Source organism: Nicotiana tabacum, chromosome 23 (assembly GCF_000715075.1).
Source record: "Nicotiana tabacum cultivar K326 chromosome 23, ASM71507v2, whole genome shotgun sequence".
Lineage (NCBI taxonomy): Eukaryota > Viridiplantae > Streptophyta > Magnoliopsida > Solanales > Solanaceae > Nicotiana > Nicotiana tabacum.
Genome location: NC_134102.1, coordinates 116,197,443 through 116,214,063, shown reverse-complemented (window position 1 = coordinate 116,214,063; position 16,621 = coordinate 116,197,443). Strand labels below are relative to the sequence as shown.

Genomic DNA, 16,621 nt, shown 5'->3' with positions numbered 1-16,621 from the left:
TGCTCGCATTTCTTCATGAATTATGAGGCATCTTTCTTCATTATGGGCTAGTAGTACCCGAACCGTATGAGGCACCTGACGAGTTCTCGATCACCAGAATGGGCACCGCAGTGGCCTTCATGGACTTCTTCGAGAACGTGCTAGGTTTGATTTGAACCTAAACACTTCGCCAGGGGGCCGCCATATATTGTTTGGTATAAATCATATGAAGAAGGTTGTATCTGGCCGCTTACATTCTTAGTTTTTGTCACAGCCCTAATTTTCCTCAGTATGATGTCGTGATGGCACTTAGTCTCTAAGACTAGGTAAGCCTATCAATTATGCGGAATACAAAACTAAAACTCAAATCTCAACATAATAAATAAATCAAACCTCGATTTGAATAGTTACAACTCCCAAAACCCGGTAGAAATAAGTCACAAGCTTCTAAAAATTTATTCTAGATGTTTCTATACATCAGAGTCTAAAGATAAAAAGGAAACAACATAATAAGGATAGAAGGGGACTCCGAGGTCTGCGGACGCTGGCAGATATACCTTGAAATCTCTGCGTACAGGTACAGCTAGTTCACTGATGCCTGATCTGATAGGAAGTACCTAGATCTGTACAAAAAGATGTGCAAAAGCGTAGTATGAGTATACCACAGCGGTTCCTAGTAAGTGCCAAACCTAACCTCGGTAGAGTAGTGACGAGGTCGGGTCAGGCCCTACTGGAATAATAATAGGCAGGGTGGAAAGTTTAACAATAAAATAATAAAAATGACATGAGAATAAATCAAGTAAGTAGTATGTCACAATTTAACTACACAAAATAAGGGCAAACAATACCTCGCGGAAGGAAAAAAACAGAAATTTACAACTTTAAAGAAATCACCAAAATAACATAAGGCAAATGCAGCCATAAAGAAATATCAACAAGTGCACTCCCGAGGTACCGTCTCGTAGTCCCAAATCATAAATTAATTCACAATATCTTATTTTCTTATATCACCACGGGAGCCTTCACATTTAATTTTAAGGAAAATATTTTTTCCTGAAATAGCATCCCGCGTATTAGCCACCCTTATCACATCGCATGGCTTCTAGTAGTTTCCCTACTAGACACGCGTTTCAAGACACCCTTATATCACCGCGTGCATTTCAACACCCAGACTTTATACCACCGCATGCATATCAATATCACAATACATCACAATTTGTACCTCAAGTGCCCAAATATTTCAACTTGACAAAATAAACCAACAACAAGAATATTTTTCCACAATAAGGAGCTCATTACTCAATCACCATGAGTACAAAGTCTCATAAAATATTCAGCAGAATAATATTCATTATTTTCACAATACGGAGCTTACGGCTCAATCACAATGAATACAAAAATCTTCACAAAATATTCAGCAAAAATAATATTTCACAAATTTAACATCTTGACTTAACATCAAATTTTTAAATGTAAAATATTTCATTTTTAATAATATTTAAATTAAGAAATCCAACCTTCAAATAATGCACGGAACAAAAGAAACAGAGTTTCAACTAAACAGGTAAAACACTTAGCATGAACAGGTCAGGCCAATTTAAAATACGAAAATATATTAATGATGATCAATATAACAGAATAAAATAATTTATTTAATATGCAACAGTACTCTACATAATTTAAAGACATAATATTCCATACTTAGTCCGTGTACACGCTCGTCACCTCGCGTACACGACTTTCAACATATCACACAAATACCAATCCTAAGGGGAATTTCCCCCACATAAAGTTAGACAAGTCACTTACCTCAAACCACGCTCAACCAGTCAAGTGGTATGCCATCTTTCTCGATTTTCCGACTCCAAACGGCTCGACTCTAATCATAATTAATTCGATTCATCAATATAAATTATAGGAATAAATTTCATAAGAAAATACAATTTTTCTAACAAAATCCGAAACCTAACCCAAAAATTGTTTGTGGGGCCCACGTCTCAGAATCCAACGAAACTCACAAAATTCGATAATCCATTCAATTACGAGTCCAACCATACTAGTTTCATTCCAATCCGACTCTGAATCGACATTGAAATCTCAAAATTTTGTTTTATGAGATTTCTATAATTTCCCCCAAATTTCCATCTCAAAATACTAATTAAATGATGGAAACAATGATATATTTGTGTATATTGACCAAATCCGAGTTGAAATCACTTACCCCGATGTTTTTCCTTAAAAATCTCTCAAATATCTCCTCTCTCGAGCTCTTAAAATCCATAAATGGGTCAAAATGGCCAACCCCCAAATTTATATGTTCTGTCCAGGGCTTTTTGCACATGCGACTAACTTAGCAATTTCTGTGACCTCGGCCCATCTGCTCGCTTCTGCGATCTCGGCCTCAACCCATGCCTGGTCACGACCTCGGCCTCAACTGCTCGCTTCTTCGACCTCGGCCTCAACTGCTTGCTTCTTCGACTTCGGCCTCAACTGCTCGCTTCTTCGACCTCGACCTCAACTGCTCGCTTCTGCGACATCGGCCTTAACTCATGTCTCGTCGCTTCTGCGACCTCGACCTCGACCTCAACTCATGCCTGGTCGCGACCTCAGCCTCAACTGATCGCTTCTTCGACCTCGGCCTCAACTGATCGCTTTTACGACCTCGGCCTAAACACATGTCTGGTCGCTTCAGCGACCTCGACCTCAACTAATGCCTGGTCGTGACCTCGGCCTCAATTGATCGCTTCTTCGACCTCGGCCTCAACTGCTCGCTTCTGCGACCTCGGCCTCAATGCTCGCTTCTTCGACCTCGGCCTCAATTGCTCGCTTCTGCGACCTCGGCCTCGACCCATGCCTGGTCGGGACTTCGGTCTCAACCCAAACCTGCGAGCTAAATTCTGCAGGTGTGATTGCATCAGAAGGCTAAAAATTCCAGCAGCTGTATAAGTCCAAATTTCGATCCGTTAGCCATCTGAAACTCACCCGAGGCCCTCGAGACCTCAACCAAATACACCAACAAGTCCTAAAACAACTTAGTCGAAACCTCAAATCACATCAAACAACTCTAAAACTATGAATCATACCCCAATTCAAGCTTAATGAAACTTAAGAATTTCCAACTTCTACATTCGATGCCGAAACCTATCAAATCAATTCCGATTGACCTCAAATTTTGTACACAAGTCATAAATGACATAATAGAGCTATGAAAATTTATTGAACTGGATTCCGACCCCGATATCAAAAAGTCAACTCCCCGGTCAAACTTCCAAACTTAAATTTCTAGTTTAGCCATTTCAAGCCTAATTTAACTGCGGACTTCCAAATAAAATTCCGGACATGCTCCTAAGTCCAAAATCACCATACGGAGCTGTTGGAATCACTAAAACTCTATTCCAATGTCGTTTACACATGAGTCGACATCTGGTCACTATTTCAACTTAAACTTTAAACCTTAGAACTAAGTGTTCCAATTCATTCCAAAACCTCACCGGACCCGAATTATAACCCCGGTACGTCACATAAAAATTATAAAGCATAAATTTAGCAGTAGATGGGGGGACAGGGTTATAATACTCAAAATGACCGATCGGATCGTTACAGTTTTTTAGCTTCTTTTTTGTCGTTTGAGAAGGTGGCATCCTGCAAATATGTAATAATACAATTGCGCCAGTCCCAAGTTAAACTCGGAGATTTTACCTCGATTTAGTCTAGTGACGAGTTGAGGAGATGGACTACACTTTTATCCCAGGTCGTGATGCTTCTGGTGGTAGCGGCCAACTTGGCGAGGCCATTTACTTCGATGTTCTGAGCTCGTGGGATCTGGTCGAGCTGACATTCATTAAACTTGGGCAACAACTTACAGATCTTGGTTTGATACTTTTGCAACCTTTGTTCTTTAATTTGGAAAGTCAGTGTAACTTGGTTGACTACGAGCTGAGAATCATAGCGGATTTTCAACAGCTTCGCCCCATATTTGAGTGTCAGCCTCAACCATGAAATTACGGCCTCATACTCGGCCTCGTTGTTAGTAATATTTGGGCATCTTATGGACTGGAGAATTACTATACTGGTAGGGACCTCGAGTACAAGCTCTAGTCCGGATCCAGAAGTGCTGGATGCGCCATCGGTGTACAGGACCCAGAGGTCTTGTATTTGAAGAGAAGCTTGAGAGGCCTTCTTCTCGGCCTCGGGCATTAATTTTGCGCTAAATTCTACGATGAAGTCGGCGAGCACTTGAGACATTATTGTTGTTCGAGGCTGATATGTGATGTCGTTCTCACTTAGCTCGATGGCCCATTTGGCCAACCTCCCTGATAGCTCGGGTTTATGTAAAATGTTTCTTAAAGGGAAAGTAGTAACGACCGAGATAGGGTAGCACTGGAAATAGGGTCTAAGCTTTCGTGAAGATACTACCAATGCCAGGGCCAATTTCTCGAGGTGTGGGTACCTCGTCTCGGCGTTGACAAGTGTTTTACTAATGTAATAAATAGGAGATTGCGTACCTTTATTTTCTTGAACCAGGACCGCAATTACTGTTACTTCGAAGACAGCAAGGTAGACAAGGAGGTGTTCCCCGAGTTTAGGGTTCGAGAGTAGAGGCAGCGATGACATTCAATTCTCGTAGTACTTGCGCGCATTCGTACATACACTCGAGACTATTATCCTTTTTGAGTATGCTAAAAAATCTATGACATATATCGGACGACCACGAGATAAATCTCGATAGGGCAGCGATTCGACCAGTCAATCTTTGGACTTGCTTCTTAGTAGTCAGCTGCTTAGGTATTCCTTCGATAGCCTTAATTTGATCTGGGTTGACCTCAATTCCTTGTTGTGATACTAAGAAACCCAAAAATTTTCCCGAGGCTACGCCAAATGCGCATTTCTCGCGATTTAGCTTCATCCCGTATTGTCTCAGTATGTCGACGGTTTCCTTCAAGTGGTCGATGTGGTCTTCTAGCCTTATGGATTTAACCAACATGCCATCGATATATACCTCAATGGTCTTGCCGAGTTGATCTTTGAACATGTTTGTGACCAACCTCTGATAGGTGGCCCCTGCGTTCTTCAACCCAAATGGCATGTCCCTATAACAATATGTTTCCCTGTGGGTGATGAACGTGGTTTTCTCTTGGTCTCTTCTTCCATGAGTATCTAGTTATAACCCAAATATGCATCTGGGAAATTTAGCAGCTCATGCGCGACCATTGCATTAATGAGTTGGTCGATATATGACAATGGGTATGAATCTTTCAGGCATGCTTTGTTTAGGTATGTGGAGTCCACACACATCCTCCATTTCCCATTTTTATTTTTTACCATCACCACGTTAGCTACCCATTTGGGGCACTTCGACTCCCAGATGAAGCAATTTGTTAATAGCTTCTCTAACTCCTCGTGGACGGCATCGTTAATGGTGGGGTTGAACTTTTGTCTGACCTACCTTACCGGGGGATGGAAGGGGTCGACGTTCAATTTGTGAGCGGCGATCTCTTTGGGGATGCCTGGCATATCTGCATGGCTGAAAGCAAACAAATATGCGTTAGTTATTAAGAATTGACTAAATCTACCTAGTTCTCGGAGTTTGCAACCGATGTAGGCCTTTTTGCTGGGGTCCCAATGGTCCAATTAAATGAGGTCGAGGTCCTCTATAGTTAATTATATGGCTTTGACCATTTCGGGGTCCATATTGACTTCCCTGGCTCTTTCTTATGGCGACCTCAACCCTGCTGATTGTTATGCTTATTTTTCCTTATCTTTCTTTTGTTGAGTTGTCGTGTTATCCATGGTGATACAGTAGCATTCCCTAGACGTGTGTTGTTCCCCTCGTATGTTGAATATTCCCCAAGATGTTGGGAACTTGATCACTTGGAATAAGCTGAAGGAGACGACTCTCATAGGATGTATCCATGGTCGTCCCACTATGGCGTTGTATGTGGTGGCCTGGTCCATGATGTGGAACGTTGTCTCTAGAGTTATGCCACCGGCGAGGACAGGGAGTGTAATTTCTCCCGAAGTCCGTTCAACTGCATTGTTAAAACCGATTAGTGTGATGCAACGTGGCACTATCTTATACTCGAGTTGCATCTGGGTGAGGAATCGGGGGTGGATGATGCACGCTCCACTTCCGTCATCTACCATGATACGTTTAACATCAGTATCTAAAATTCGTAAAGTAATGACTAGAGCATCGTTGTGGGGGAAATTCAAACCGTCAGCGACTGACTCGTCGAAGATGATACTTTCTTCGAGTCTGTCATATTGTTCTTGGGTGATCGATCTTTTGAGCTTGTGAATTGCAAAAGATCGATCTTCGAGTCTGTCATAATGACAACCTCAATGGACCAATTCGACAATAGGCATTATGAATTGAGCTTCCATTCGAGACAATAGGCATTATGAATTGCATTCCAAATGGTTGGAGGATAATTCATCAATTGGCTCAGTAGCTTTCTAGTCGCTCTTGAACCCTCTCTACTCAACTCGTTCTGAAAGGCTGCGACTGCCATCCCCTCGGACACATTTGGTAAAGTCATCCTTACCCTGTTGAATCGGGCGAGAAAGTCCCTCAGTCCCTCTCCTAGGGATTGTTTGATGGAGAAGATGTCATTTACTCTTATTTCGGCTTTCTTTGCCCCGCATGTGCTGTCGCGAACTTGTCGGTCATTTCTTCGAACATTTATATGGAGTGGGCTGGTAGCTGTGAATGCCATATTAATTCCCCTCCAATGAGGGTTTCCTTGAATTTCTTCAGCAAAATGGGGGGCACTTGCTCCTTGGTGAGGTCGTTGCCTTTCACGGCGGTGACGTAATAAGTCACATAGTCCTCTGGGTTGGTTGTCCCATCATATATTCTGAGATACGGTGGCATTTTGAAGGTCTTTAGTATGGCATGTGGGACCGCTTCCTCGCTATACGGTTGTTCTACGAACCTACCGGTATCCCTTTTTGGCAGTTACTTAGGGGCGTCTGATATCTTGTCTACTCGTTCCTAGTGTTCTTTCATTTGGCCTCTGAGCGTCTTGTTCTCATTCTCCATTTCTTCCATTCTTTTCAAAACACCGGCGAGGACGATGTCTCCTGCTCTGTCAGTAACATTGTGAGTTATACCTGGAGTTGGGGGATCTGGTTGATCGCATGGTTCGTCCCCTCGTTGTACTGTGTTGGCTCTTGTGGTTTCTATGGTCATGCATGGAGCTTGTTTGTTGAGCACGCTCACTAGGGTATCGGTTAGCCATGCTTCGAGTAGCTTTTTCATCCCTTCTCCTGCAGACATAAAAGCTCCTTTCCCATTTGATTTTGTTGTGCTGCAATAAGGAGAAGGCGACCTCTCACGCCCGGGGGAGGCAGTAGGCTTCACATCCTCGCCTTGCATTTCATAGCTCTCGTTGATGGCGTTCATGAGGTTAAGGGGAACGTCATCTATTGCCCTAGTCTCGTTTCCTTGGTTATCTACCATGAAACTTTTTGTACGTGCAAAGAAAGAGGAAAAACTTTGTTGCTTGTTAGGTTAGCAAGTCACGTGAGTTGTAGATCTAATGAAAACTAAAATATTAGATTAAAAAATCCCCACAGACGGCGCCAAACTGTTTGACCAAAATTTTGATCTAGGTTTAAACAATTATATTTTCTTAACAAGATAGGGTTAATCTTAGCCAACAATAATATTTACTAGATTATTTAGCTACCGTGTTAGAATGTTACAAGATCTGTTGTAACAATGGTGAATATAGGACAATGAGCAATACGTAATGGCATAAATATGCAGTAGAAAGCATTAAATAGCAATAAATGTCGTATGATAGTATTTATGTAAATAAGTGTAACAGATATGACCGAAAAAAAGGATGAAATCGTGTAATGTTCCTTCTGACAATGATAAATGATTGATGAGCCTTTGAATATTCAGATTCTCCTTGGATCGTGGGAGAAAGACTAGACAATGATCTCAAGAAAAAGGTGTCTTTTGTATGTATCTAATAAAGCAAAAATCTCTAGAGATTGTCAAAGTGTTCTCTTACAAATGAGCGTTCAGTGCCCCCTTTAACTATATCTCTTTCTATTTATAAGGGGACATGTGCCATAAAACCCTAATAGTATAGATCCTAGGAATATTCTCTTTAAAATCAGATCAACAAATCTAGCCGTTACTGTTCCGTTAAGGAGAGTGCCCGTCCTCGGCCTCGATCTCTCTCATCTACCTAGCCCCTATCTTTCGTCAAATCACTTCGGCTTTGAATCTGTCTCTTGTTGAAATCATATTGATGACATGTGGCAGTCTTCGAAGACTCTCCCAGTGCTAATGTAGCAAGTTTAACTAGGATAATTTTGGCCCATACAGTTAGTCCCTCCGCTTGTTGAGGTCGTCTTCACGGGCGAGTTCAATGAGCGGATAATGTCGTTGATGATCATCCTCGTGGTCGAGCTTGCCGAACAAATAACATGAGTCGTGGTGGTTGTAACGAGCAGGCGACGTGGCTCTCCGTGGGCCGTGTATTTCAAATTTCTGAGCAGCAAATAGTTTTTGATCGAGTTTTAAAAAACTGCTTCTAAGTGTATTTTTCTTAAAAGTATTTTTCAAAAAAGAGATTTTGGAGAGAAACTATTTTTTTCTGATTCTCCAAAACTACTTCTGCTTTTCCTCAAAAGCAATTTCTTTTTTTCTTTTAAAAGCTTGGCCAAATACTTCAACTTTGAAAAATAAGCACTTTTTTGAAGAAAAAAAAAGTGTTTTTAAGTTTTGAAAAGTTTGGTCAGGCTATAAGATTCAGAAGTATCTACGTAACATCTATTGGTTCCTCCTTTGTTAGATATTTTTTATGTCAAGAAGTGTGACATAATTTTCAATAATTTTATGCCAACAAATACTAGAACTTGTTTACTGTTTACACATCAGCAAAGAGAACATTGATCTAGTAGTTAGAATGCAAATTCATACTTTAAGTGTAGACATATGTGTGGTATATACACATAAGGCCTAAGGTATAGGTCTTGAACCTCAAACAATTGGCACAAGTACACGCATCAAGAGGTCAAATCCAAATGAACAAGATATGTAATTACAAATTTGTAGTGGTACAGTTGAGCCTCTTCAAGTGGGATGATTTATACCTAAAGAAAATCCAAAGCAGAATGTTATGAAATGGACTTGCCAAGGTTCAACACTAGCACTGAAAATGAGATTCATATATGGCAGACATTGTAGGGTCCAAATTCTTCAGTGGTTTCCATGTCATGGATGATGTGTTACAATCTCCTTTGGCTCCTACCTCTGTTCTTAATTGAATTCTTGAAATTATGACCGATTAGTAAGCGTAGCTACAAAGCGGAGTCTCGGAGTAACTGGTAAAGTTACTGTCATGTGACCAGGAAGTCATGGGTTCAAGCCGTGAAAACAATCTCTTGCAGAAATGCAGGATAAGGCTGCGTACAATAGACCCTTGTGGTCCGGCCTTTCCCGGGACCCCGCGCATAGCGGGAGCTTAGTACTTCGGGTTGTCTTTGTGGTTCGGCCCTTCCTCAGACCTCGCGCATAGCGGAAGCTTAGTACACCGGAATGTCCTTTAGCAAGCTTAGCCACCGAGCTTTAATTTAGGGGACAAGAGCGCATCGCGTGATGTGTAGGTTAGGCGCATGTCGCGGATTCAAATTTTACCCGAACAAACCGAAATATTTATGTCGAGAAGGATAGAGGGCCAATCTCATTATAGATCGAGAATGTGGAACCATGTTCCATTGGCCCTTGAAAATTTCTTGGTTACAGAAAAAGTACGGTACTCATTTAATATTTAAGTCTATAAAATTCCAAATGATTATAACCTTTGAAATTGCCAATTAGAACTCTCATTTAACAGCAATGTTCTTTCCTTTTCCCAACTTCGGCAACTATCAATCAGATTGATTTTCTTTTGATCTTTCCAACTTTGGCAACTAACAAGCTTTTCAGATTCCTCTTTTCTGTTCCCATAAACAGTTTTGTGCCAAGTTAATTCACATTCGAGAGAAAAATAAATAAATAAATAATAGAAACCCCTCTGCATGTTTGGTAACATCAGAAAGGTTCCAAAGCACTAATAAAAATCTCAATGATTGAAATTTTAAATATTTTCTTTTTGGGGTTTTAGTTTTATATAACAGATTACAGAATATCACAAAAAAGATTGTAACAAAAACTACGCCTCAATCCCAAAGAAGTTGAAGTCGGTTATATGAATCATTACTTTCCATGTCGTATCCGTCTTAGTGTCAGTGTGACTATTACAATGATTGGTGTAATTTAAATTATAACGAAGATTTGGAACTTAATCTTAGGGGTACGCTGGAAGTTCGAGAATTTAGATGTCTCCTTTTTTTTTCTTTTTTTTTTTGGTAATTGAGAATTTAGATGTCTGTTTCCTTGTACTTTCAAAATCCAAGATATCAAAGAATCCTCGACTTTTAACCACATTTTTGAAATTTTTAGCAAACCGTTATTAGGATCTTAGACAATATAGTGCAAAAGCACCTAACTTGTCCCCTAATTTACTTGTACCACAAGCAAATTCCTAATGAAATTCGCCTGCAATTGCAAGTCAAAGATATATCTGTTTCATATCTTCATACATCCTTGTCAAAATAGAGAAACACTTACTCACACCCAGTGTTTGTGCTAATCCAACGAATACATGGCTTTGTGTTTCACTATACACTGTTATTGCTTAACCATGGTTAATTAATATAGATACTCACCTCAATTTTATATCACTTTGCTATGGCAAGCTAATGTAATCCAATAAATGAAATGTGTCTTTATATAAACTGTCATCACTTAACATAGTTAATTAATATGCATACTCACCTCATTTTATCAATTAACTATGGCAAACTAATGTAATTTAGTGTAAACGTCAAGTGTGGGTTATCACTATCACACAAGTTGGTTCAGACCACTAAGATAATAGTTTTGAGATTATTCTTATCAAGAAAGAGGCCATGTCATACAACAACAACATCAACAACAAACCCAGTGTAATTCCACAAGTGGGGTTTGGAGAGGGTATTGTATACGCGGATCTTACTCCTACCTTGTGAAGGTAGAGAGTTTGTTTCCGATAGACCTTCGGCTTAAAAAATAATTGATTAGTAGTTCTCCCCCAGTGGTCAATATCTTTTACAATAATATAGTTTCTAATAGGAGCATCTGAAGGTTGGCAAGGAAACTGAGAAAGTAGCATCCTCAATTATCTAAAACAAGTAATGCAAGGTCCAAAAAGGTTGCTAGGGAAAGTAAAGGCAGAATTCCCTGCATTCAAACTGAAGTTGAACAGAATGTCAAAAGTCATACTTGAGTTTTACCCATGTAGACCTTATTTGCTGCTTTGAGTTCTCTATAAATACTCGAATGCCATCACTTCCCTGCAACAGCAACTCGTTCTCTTTGCTTAATTCCCTTTCTTGTGATCATAATCCAAATGGCTCCTCTTCAACTTCTTGCAGTCTTTGCAGCATCTTTTATCTTCATGCAAACTCTGGGAAATTCTCAGACATGCCTGGATTGTTTCGTTCATTCTCGTGCAGCCCACTATCCAAATTCAGAAGAAAAAGGAACAGAAAGTGAGATGTTTAACATGCATAGTTGAACAATAACATGCACCTAAAATGGAGAAAATAAAAGTTTTCTCATAGAATAACCTTTTGTGTTTGATTGCATGCAGCTGGGAGTTGTGGATTTGGTACTTTTGGAGCAACAATCAATGGCGGAGATGTGTCAGCAGCATCAGACCTCTTTCGAAATGGTCTAGGATGTGGTGCATGCTACCAGGTAATGATAAAAAAAGGAAGAAAAACTATAGTCGATAAATAGATGATAACTAGCCAAGATTTTCAAATATAAGATGTCATTCCGGACTCTACCTTGTTTTGCTAGGTGAGGTGCACCAATAGTAACTATTGTTCTGATAAAGGAGTGACTGTAGTTATAACAGACCAAGGAGCAGGTGATCGCACAGACTTTATTCTAAGTAAGCGAGCCTTTGCTCGTATGGCTCAGACGACAGATGCTGCTGCTTCTCTATTATCATTTGGTGTGGTGGATATCGAGTATAGAAGGTAATATGTATAATTGGGAAATATGGATATTAATTCATCGTAATACATAAGGTATCCATAAGCAATTTCTCTTCTGTTTGAGGGAGACTCACATATTTGTCGCTCTTTCACCATCGAACAGGGTCTCTTGCAGCTATCCAGACAAAAATATTACAATCAAGATTGAAGAGAGCAGCGACAATCCTCATTACTTGGCTTTTGTGATATGGTATCAACAAGGCAAAAAGGATATTACCGCTGTGCAACTATGCGAGGTACATCTGCTAGCTTTCAAGAACCTAACATCTGTTTCATCTTTAAGAATGCCCTCAAGTTTCCACACAGTAAGAGTTTCTAATATATAAAGACATAAAGTAAAACAAGTAATAATGAAAATACATATGTACCTTAAGAAGAAAGATGTACATATACTCGGGGTAAAGAAATAACAATAGAAGAATTTGAGGCTGCTTCATCTGAATTCCAAAGATTTTGAATACTACTCTCTTTCAATATGCAGACACAAAATTTTGTATGCAAGCTGTTGGACAGGACACGTGGAGCAGTGTGGACTACTACTTCACCTCCAAGGGGACCTTTGCAAATCAGAATGCTATTGAGTGTTGATGATGGAGATGAGACCTGGGTTGTTGCTGTCAATAATATACCTGAGAACTGGAAAGCTGGTGACACATATGACTCAGGAATACAAGTGGATGCATAAACACAAAGGGCTCTGTTGCTAAGATTAACTTGTCACTAAATAAGTTTAGCGGTTCTTTAATGATGTTACTCTATGCAGCTATCATTCTTTCCTGCTAGTAATTCAAGTCAACAAAACGATCCTGACTCAATTATGTATTTTCAACAAATAAGGTTTTAAGTTTTAAAGCAGTTTTTCATATTGATCATGACCGGATTGTATGAAATACAGAACTTATCTAAATTTATTGTTCTAAGCTGTGCATCAGTGCATGAGCCCATCGTCTTCCTGAATAGGCATCCACCAATACACATTCAATAGGTACATTACATAGACATTCCTTAAAGTATTAAATTCTGCATTGCACAGAATTACTCCGTTTCATTTTATGTGAAGATGTTTGACTGGCAATGGAATTTAAGAAAGAACGAACGAAAGAAAGAAAAACGTTTGGAACTTATAGTCTTAAGCATGATATGGCATTTTTGTGTATATAAAATCATGTCATTAAGGGTAAAATGGGAAGTTTAGAGTTAAAAAAATTTTAATATAGAAAGATGTCATTCTTTTTGGAACAGACTAAAAAGGAAAGAGTCTCACGTAAAACGGAACAGAGGGAGTAATCTTTTATTCAAAATATGTTTATGTTCAACTATTTTAGCATATTATTTCGTATGTAAACTAAAGTTCTTCAATTAGATCAGAGGTCTGATTGTTCAAACCTAAAATATTGCCTGCATTACATTAAACAACAAACTTCTGCACATTAATTCAAAGCAAATGCTAGCATTTATTGGGAAATACAGCCACCAAAATTAACCTGTACAAATAGGACATTAGTTCTCGTCACAAGACTCTAGACATGAGAACCTCTTAGCTCTTAATAATAACACAAGTAACCAAGAAGAGGCAAAGAAGTCAACTGCAAACATACTATAGTAGCTGTGGTTGTTACAGACAAAGGGGATGAAACTGTGATCATTACAGATACAAAGGAAGACAGCTATATGGCTAGAATCCATCAGCTATCTCAGCCTAAAGAATCTTCAGATATATTATGGGGAAAAACCCCAAAGTAGGAAATCTTGGAGTGCTCAGCTTATTAACTTTGGATTTCACTGCCATATGTGATGATCTTAAGTTATCAACTAGTGACTTTTTCTTCAACCTGAGAATATCTCAGCTTTTTTAAAATTCTAAACTTTCAAGAATTCCTCATCAGTGATGTTCACTTTCGCTATTCCAATTGTCAGTCTTCGTCCCACCACAAAAATTGCAGGTCAGTTGTATACAGTCAAACAAGCATATAAATACACTTGCTGTACCAAGCCAAACTTTCTGATGTACCTGAAATATGCGAAGAAACGTGGGTCTCAGCTCAAAAGTTCTTGCAGTTATTTTCTGTGAGTTTGATGTCCTCGATCCGTTATCTCTTTTGACATCCATGTCTTTGTTGTTGCTTCTCGAAGGCATTCCCTATATTCAAGTTACTCCATTCCATCACCTTTCACTCTGGCATTTGATTTGAGCTCCCATCTCATTCAACATGGAACACAGTATATTTCTCTTGTGTACTGAAACATTTTCTGGAAAACACCACATGTTCGAGTTTGCAAATTGGAATAGGCTAGATCCTGCTTCCTTTCTAATTCCTTTTACAACCATCATATTTCTCACCTTCTCCACGTCATCCCATCTCTCTTGCGCAGCATATATGTTGGATAGAAGCACATAGGATCCAATATCCTCTGGATCCCTCTCAATTAATCTCTTGGCTATGATCTCACCAAGTTCCATATTTGAGTGGGTCTTGCAAGCTGAAAGCAAAGCTCCCCATAATGCCGGTCCAGAGTCCATAGGCATATTCTTGATAAGGTCTTCAGAATCTCTCGTCAAACCAGCTCGCCCAAGAAGATCAACCATGCAACCGTAGTGCTCAACTTTCGGCTCGATTCTATAAACTCTAGTCATCACATTAAAATACCACCAGCCCTCTAATACCATCCCTGAGTGAGTACATGCACTTAGAACACAAATGAACGTAGCATCATTAGGCATCACTCCACTTTTTTTCATCTCCATGAATGTTTCAAGTGCTTCCTCACCGTGACCATGGGTTCCATAACCCATGATCATAGAGTTCCACGACACAACACTTTTCTCTGGCATCTGAATGAATACCTCCTTCGCCAAATCCATCTCCCCGCACTTGGCATACATTGTCAACAGGGCAGTTGAAAGCAACATGTCAGGCTTAATCCTCCCACTATAACTTATATAAGAATGTATCCACTTTCCTAGATCAAGTTTCCCAAAATGTGCACAAGCTGTCAAAACACTCATAAGAATTGCCTCATTTGGCTGAATATCTCTTCCCTGCATCAATCTATCAAACAATCTCAAACATTCCCCATAGTCCTTCTGTCTCACATAAACAGCCATTAAAGTAGTCCAAGAAACTACATCCTGATAATCCATCTGCTCAAACAGAGAACGGGCAGCTACAACATTTCCAACTTTAGCATACCCATCGAGCAAACAATTCCAAGTAACAATATCCCTCAAAGGCATATCCATAAACAGTAAATTTGCAGTCTCCATATCTCCAATCCCCACATATCCAGATAACATGGAATTCCAACTAAAAACATCCCTTTCAGGCATAACATCAAAAACACAACGCGCAAAACTCACTTCTCCATTTTTCACATACCCATCAATCATAGTATTCCAAGTCACCAAATCTGAGTCAGAACTTAAATCAAACACCTTCCGTGCATCACCAATCCGCCAACAAACTGAATACATATGAATCAAAACATTCCTAGTATACAAATCCAACTCAAATCCACATTTCACAATATGGGCATGAATCTTTTTACCTTCTTTTACCATACCCAAATCAGCACAAGCCTTAACCAATATCGGAAACGTGTAATTATTCTGAAAGATCCCATTTTTAACCATCTGATCATGGTAAAAAACCAAAGCCTTTTCAGGTTCATTAAAATTCACATAACTTTTCATAATTGTATTGCAAATAAAAGCATCTGGGGTTTCAAGATTCTCAAAAATCTTTACAGCATGAGCAAAAGTGAGCTGCGAAGAGCAAAGTTTCTTCACTGCTCGACCTGCAGCTAAAGGGTGTTGAAAAATGCCTGAAACTATGAGTTGGGCATGTATTTGATTAAAATGTCTCAATTTTGGGGTGCAAAAATCTAAGATACGTAAAATGGGGTGGCTTAAATTCAATATCTGTACACTATTGTTGTTATATGGGTCAAAAGATTCAGCATTATGTTGATCAGACCAGAGTTTTGGAGTGGGCTTTGAAAGGTTTATTTGGGTTTTGATGAACTTATTAACGTATTCTGAAGAAAGGGAGAGGGATTGCTTGGGATGTTTAAATCTAACGGCCATTTTATCTCCCGCGAAATTTGGCGGCCACTGGAAATGTTATTACTAGAACCCTTAAGAAATTCGTGCTTGCCTGCTTGGTGGAGGGAGAAATACGCGGTACTTTATTGAATTTAGTGACAACATATGATTACTTTATTGAGTACCATATTATATACTAGCAAATTTGCATACATCAACAAAAACTATTTCTTTCTCATGGCGTATCTAATATTTTTATTAAGATTATATTTTTATATTTACTCATTTGTAACATAATACACGTTCCAAATTCGAATAAATGATAGACAGTTACGGTAGGTTGACAGTTAGCATAAAACTTGTTAATTTATGATGAATCCTCATCATACAAATATCATCGGGACGTGCCCACCCAAGCCTGTGTTACGTTGACAGTCGGAAGTGATGGAAATGAGAAATGGGTGTCACCACGAGTTGGAACTGCGGCGTAGT

General features: G+C 39.4%; 2 protein-coding genes across 2 annotated transcripts; one reads left to right on the top strand and one right to left on the bottom strand.

Moving 5' to 3' along the window:
* Nucleotides 1–11,242: 11,242 nt before the first annotated feature.
* Nucleotides 11,243–12,939, top strand: LOC107779922 (expansin-like B1). Its single transcript, XM_016600425.2, has 5 exons — nt 11,243–11,574; nt 11,676–11,782; nt 11,888–12,069; nt 12,191–12,323; nt 12,569–12,939. Exons 1-5 carry the CDS (start codon nt 11,433–11,435, stop codon nt 12,770–12,772), a joined length of 768 nt encoding a protein of 255 aa, XP_016455911.1. The 5' UTR covers nt 11,243–11,432; the 3' UTR covers nt 12,773–12,939.
* Nucleotides 12,940–14,110: 1,171 nt separating this feature from the next.
* LOC107779926 (pentatricopeptide repeat-containing protein At2g20540-like) lies at nt 14,111–16,279 on the bottom strand. Its single transcript, XM_016600429.2, has one exon. It carries the CDS (start codon nt 16,169–16,171, stop codon nt 14,252–14,254), a length of 1,920 nt encoding a protein of 639 aa, XP_016455915.1. The 5' UTR covers nt 16,172–16,279; the 3' UTR covers nt 14,111–14,251.
* Between the last annotated feature and the right edge of the window lie 342 nt (nt 16,280–16,621).

What these genes read in the sequence shown, in the direction of transcription:
- LOC107779922 (XM_016600425.2), top strand. Translation starts at nt 11,433, where the DNA reads ATGGCTCCTCTTCAACTTCTTGCAGTCTTTGCAGCATCTTTTATCTTC. An exon ending in GTGGATATCGAGTATAGAAG is followed by an intron (nt 12,070 to 12,190) that starts GTAATATGTATA and finishes ACCATCGAACAG; the next exon opens with GGTCTCTTGCAGCTATCCAG. An exon ending in CCGCTGTGCAACTATGCGAG is followed by an intron (nt 12,324 to 12,568) that starts GTACATCTGCTA and finishes TTCAATATGCAG; the next exon opens with ACACAAAATTTTGTATGCAA.
- LOC107779926 (XM_016600429.2), bottom strand. Translation starts at nt 16,171, where the DNA reads ATGGCCGTTAGATTTAAACATCCCAAGCAATCCCTCTCCCTTTCTTCA.